Source organism: Nematolebias whitei, chromosome 11 (genome assembly GCF_014905685.2).
Source record: "Nematolebias whitei isolate Nwh7 chromosome 11, NemWhi1, whole genome shotgun sequence".
NCBI classification, from domain to species: Eukaryota; Metazoa; Chordata; class Actinopteri; order Cyprinodontiformes; family Rivulidae; genus Nematolebias; species Nematolebias whitei.
Genome location: NC_056508.1, coordinates 17,782,448 through 17,787,971, shown reverse-complemented (window position 1 = coordinate 17,787,971; position 5,524 = coordinate 17,782,448). Strand labels below are relative to the sequence as shown.

The 5,524-nt window shown below is 35.8% G+C and overlaps 2 protein-coding genes across 2 annotated transcripts in view; both read left to right on the top strand.

Moving 5' to 3' along the window:
- Positions 1 to 3,069, top strand: part of LOC119417497 (cytosolic sulfotransferase 3-like) — a 9,589-nt gene extending 6,520 nt beyond the window's left edge. The window contains exons 6-8 of the mRNA XM_037684708.1: positions 2,412 to 2,509; positions 2,671 to 2,845; positions 2,927 to 3,069. Of these exons, the coding sequence (XP_037540636.1) occupies positions 2,412 to 2,509; positions 2,671 to 2,845; positions 2,927 to 3,039 (386 nt within the window). The 3' untranslated portion in view covers positions 3,040 to 3,069. The remainder of the gene's footprint in view (positions 1 to 2,411; positions 2,510 to 2,670; positions 2,846 to 2,926) is intronic.
- A 1,453-nt stretch (positions 3,070 to 4,522) lies between these two features.
- LOC119417496 (cytosolic sulfotransferase 2) overlaps positions 4,523 to 5,524 on the top strand; it is a 6,372-nt gene continuing 5,370 nt past the window's right edge. The window contains exon 1 of the mRNA XM_037684707.1: positions 4,523 to 4,590. The gene's annotated coding sequence lies outside the window, so the exon portion shown is untranslated. The remainder of the gene's footprint in view (positions 4,591 to 5,524) is intronic.

Genomic DNA, 5,524 nt, shown 5'->3' with positions numbered 1-5,524 from the left:
ACATAACATCTACAACTAATGTACATACCATCTACAATTAATGTACATACCATCTACAATTAATGTACATACCATCTAAACTTAATGTACATACCATCTACAATTAATACACACACCATCTACAACTAATGTACATACCATCTACAATTAATGTACATACCATCTAAACTTAATGTACATACCATCTACAATTAATGTACACACCATCTACAATTAATGTACATACCATCTAAACTTAATGTACATACCATCTACAATTAATACACACACCATCTACAACTAATGTACATACCATCTACAACTAATGTACAAACCGGATTCCAAAAAAGTTGGGACACTAAACAAATTGTGAATAAAAACTGAATGCAATGATGTGGAGGTGCCAACATCTAATATTTTATTCAGAATAGAACACAAATCACAGATCAAAAGTTTAAACTGAGAGAATGTATCATTTTAAGGGAAAAATCTGTTGTTTCCAAATTTCATGGCGTCAACAAATCCCAAAAAAGTTGGGACAAGTCCATTTTTACCACTGTGTGGCATCCCCCCTTCTTCTTACAACACTCAACAGACGTCTGGGGACAGAGGATACCAGTTTCTCAAGTTTAGAAATAGGAATGCTCTCCCATTCATGTCTAATACAGGCCTTTAACTGTTCAATCGTCTTGGGCCTTCTTTGTTGCACCTTCCTCTTTGTGAAGCGCCAAATGTGCTCTATAGGTGAAAGATCTGGACTGCAGGCTGGCCATTTCAGTACCCGGATCCTTCTCCTACGTAGCCATGATGTTGTGATTGCTGCAGAATGTAGTCTGGCATTATCGTGTTGAAAAATGCAGGGTCTTCCCTGAAAGAGATGACGTCTAGATGGGAGCATATGTTGTTCTAGAACCTGAACATAGTTCTCTGCATTAATGGTGCCTTTCCAGACATGCAAGCTGCCCATGCCACAAGCGCTCATGCAACCTCATACCATCAGTGATGCAGGCTTCTGAATGGAGCGTTGATAACAACTTGGGCTATCCTTGTCCTCTCTGGTCCGGATGACATGGCGTCCCAGTGTTCCATAAAGAACTTCAAATTGTGACTCATCTGACCACAGAACAGTCTTCCATTTTGCCACACTCTATTTTAAATGACCCCTGGCCCAGTGCAAACGTCTGAGCTTGTGGAGCTTGCTTAGAAAAGGCTTCCTCGTTGCACTGTAGAGTTTCAGCTGGCAACGGCGGATGGCACGATGGATTGTGTTCACTGACAATGCTTTCTGGAAGTATTCCTGAGCCCATTCTGTTATTTTCTTGACAGTGGCATTCCTGTTTGAGGTGCAGTGACGTTTAAGGGCCCGGAGATCACGAGCATCCAGTAGAGTTTTACGGCCTTGACTCTTACGCACAGCGATTGTTCCAGATTCTCTGAATCTTTTGATGATGTTATGCACGGTTGACGATGATAACTTAAAAGTCTTTGCTATTTTACGCTGGGTAACACCATTCTGGTATTGCACTATCTTTCTGTGCAACAATGGTGGAATTGGTGATCCTCTTACCATCTCGGCTTCTGAGAGACACTGACACTCTGAGAAGCTCTTTTTATACCCAATCATGTTGTCAATTGACCTAATTAGTGTTAATTGGTCTTCCAGCTGTTCGTTATATGCTCAATTTTCTTTTTCCAGACACTTATTGCTACTTGTCCCAACTTTTTTGGGATTTGTTGACACTGTGAAATTTTGAATCAACATATTTTTCCTTTAAAATGTTACATTTACTCACATTAAACTTTTGATCTGTCATCTACGTTATATTACGAATAAAATATTGACATTTGCCATCTCCACATCATTGCATTCAGTTTTTATTCACAATTTGTTTAGTGTCCCAACTTTTTTGGAATCCGGTTTCTACATACCATCATTCACGTGATTTGACCAAAGCAGTCACAAAGCTGTTCCTTCTCACCATGAGATGATCTTAGTTTAAAACCCTGACATGAACGGCAGAGGGCAACATGCATTCCTTCGGGACTTTAATCGTTAATTCAACCTTTATTTATACAGGTTTGTCCCACTGAGCCTCGGGGACTCATTTACAAGACAGACCTGGTTTTAAGAAAGAGTGATATCCTGATGCATGCTCAATAATCCAGGTAGAAAAATCTAAAAAAGTTACTTCTGGTCCTCTGGACATTCAAAAAAAAAAAATTGTAGAAACATTTCGTCTTTCATCCAAAAGACTTCTGACTGACAAAGTCTTTTGGATGAAAGACGAAACGTTTCTACAATTTTTTTTGTTTTGTTTTGTTTTTTGAATGTCCAGAGGACCAGATGTAACTTTTTTAGAACAAAGAGTGATGACAACAATCAGCTGATATTTTGTGTGTGTGTTCTGAAGTGTGGTGTTCTGCTATTTCAGTGGTGTTCGGATCATGGTACAAACATGTAAACGGCTGGTGGGAGAAGAAGCAGGCTTATTCCAAACTTCACTACATGTTTTATGAAGATTTGTCTGAGGTGCAGTGAGCTAAGCCTTGAAAGTGTTTTTCCATCACCCTTTTCCTCACAGACCTCTTAGCTATTCAGAGCTTTGTGAGGGTTCATATCAAATGGAGTTCCTCTTCCACAGAAGACACTAAGATGTTCTGCATTCTTCAATTGTTTTCACATGTGAGCAGAACACTGGACGAGAAATAGACCAACTCTGCTCCTTCCTGGGATTATCTCCCTCAGCTGAAGAAAAGGAAAAAGTCAGAGCTACAGTGATGTTTGACAACATGAAACAAGACAAAATGGTCAACTTCTCCACGATCCAAGAAATGAACCAGGATGTGTTTCCTTTTATGAGAAAAGGTCTGTGAAAATCCTACTTGTCACAGTTTGTATCTAAACCTACTTTATCAACCATCAATTTAACCTGATGATTCTATTTAGGACAAGTGGCTGACTGGAAGAACCATTTCACTGTGGCCCAGAACAAACGTTTTGATGAAGACTACAAGCAGAAAATGAAGAATTCTACTCTGCGCTTTCGTACTGAACTTTAGAAGTTTAGCGTCAAATACTGGAATCCAGAACGGGCATTTAAACAACAAATTAGAAAGCTGATATTAGGTACTCATCCACAACAAAATATTCAAGCAATTGATCAGCTGTCATTTAATCTTTAATCTGATGCAAAAACTGATGATTTTTTTTTATCCTAACATCTATTACATGGTGGTGGGGGGTAATGATCTGGGCTTGTTTTCAGTCAGATATATGGGTCTTTGCTTGACTCTAGCCTCCTCTGTACAATAAAGTTTCACAGCATAAAATGTGATTGTTCAGCAGCCAAAGCTTCAGCTTTGCTTCCTGTAATGGGACAGTAATAATCATGACAACAATCAAGGTGCTGCCATGCTAACATCCAAAGTCCAGACTTGCACTTGACTAAAACATCAGAACGAAGGTGGTGAAGAAATATGTTTTAAAATAAAAGCGGATCCAAATTTTTTAAGAGCATAATTGACTTATTGTGTCATAAATATTATTCAAGTCAATGCTGCAAAGATGGTTTTATAGGTTTTTAAAGTATAGTCTTTTTTAAGTTTAATGTTGTTCATCTGAGCTAAAAAAAAAAAAAAAACTTAAGGTTTACAATGACCTGACATGAATTGATTTTTTTTATTTTATTGTACTTTTTTTTTAATTACAGCTACATTTTATTTTTTTATCCACTGAAACTAAACTAACAGCCACGAGACTGTTTATGACTGGTGAAGTGGCTTCTCTTACATAAGTCCTGAGTCTTTTATTCTGAAACAAACAGCTGAGCTGAAAACAACCCTGAAGTTGGCTTCGTGTTTGATAAAGGACCATCTCACCAAATGTGAGGAGCAGCTTTAATAAATTCTAATTTTAAAAATACAATATTTAAATGGTTAAAAACTGGGAATATATTATTCTGTAATAAAATCAGAATCAATAAAAATGCAGTTTGTGACTTTTTACTTTCATTTGTTAAAATTAAAAAGCTTACTTCTTTTTATTATTATTATTTTTACATTTGAACATCATTAGACCTAGTCAAGTTCAGAACTACAGAACATAAAATATTAATATTACTAAAATTAATAAAAAGGGAACGGTCAGATGTTTGAATATTTTAGTTTTTGAACTGGACCAGATCGAATGTTGCTTAATTGCTTTTTCTTCAACTTTAACAAACTAAAAATATGCTACAAAGTACTTTATATATTTTGTTTTTAGGTTAAAATAGTTTAGTCCTGAGTTTAACAGTGAAAGTACTGAACTAAGCCAGCTTCAATGTTTTCAAGAAATCACTAAATCAGTCTTGACTTTTCACAAACAACATTTTATTGATTCTGCTTGTAATATATAAATACTTAACTCAGGTTTGAACACGAAATGATGCAGTTTTTTTTTAAAAACTAGAGCTGATTAAAGATGAACCACACGCTAAAAAAAAAAGTGGTGAAATAGCCCTTTAACAAAGCTGGAATCAGAAGCCAACTTCATGGCCGTGTTAAACTGAGAAGTTGACTTTTGTTCTGAACTTTGTGAGAACAACTCACACACTCAGAGGACACACTCAGGTCAGTTTACCTCTTCAGTTTTACTTACACAACTGTTTGGTTAGCTCAAAACATTTTGGTACTCGTAACTGTTAGAATTAAAGATAACATTTAAGCTTGATTTTATTAGAAATGCTCGGAATGGTGTATAAACACAACCAGGAAGTTCAACCTAACTTGTTTTAGTTAATAATTGTCTTTAGTGTAGTTCTCCTCCTACCGTTGCTGCTTTAAGAAGAGTCTTTTTGTACATTTTACTTTTATTATAAAAATATAAGAAATAAGAGTGTGGCCTCTTTTGAAGGAATGCATATCACCCCTCACGTTCAGATTAAATCATCTTCTGAGGATGACGAGATGTTTAGTCCCGTATTAAAATCCTGTTCGTTCCCACGAGTTATCGCGAGATGTCGCTCTGACTCTCACCATCAGATCAAACACAACATCTGCAAGACAGCTGTTGTGTTTCTGTAGGTCAGCTGGCTGTAGAAGCCACGGGTTGACTCCAATAGTTGTGGATGTGCATCCAATAATAACTTGTTTTTTGTTGCATGTTGTGTTAAAGTCCAGCCACTGTTGGAGACGATGCAGCAGAATTCATAAAAATACACACTTCCAACTCAATAAGTGATCGTTAAATTTAGAAAAAACAAACTTTTAGTAAACGATATTTATTAATATAAATCAAATTATCTAAGTCCCATTTAAAATTGACTACTGAAATCCATAGAGGTAATGAAATAAAATGTTTGGTTGTTGTTATTGATGAGACGCTGACATGGAAATCTCATGTAAAATACTTAAGAATTAAAAGACCAAAATCAATTGCATTACTGTATAAAGTAAGAGTTTTTGAATGACAAAGCTTTGTATATATTGTATAATGTATATATTGTATAATGTATATTTTGTATAATGTATATTTTGTATAATGTATATATTGTATAATGTATAT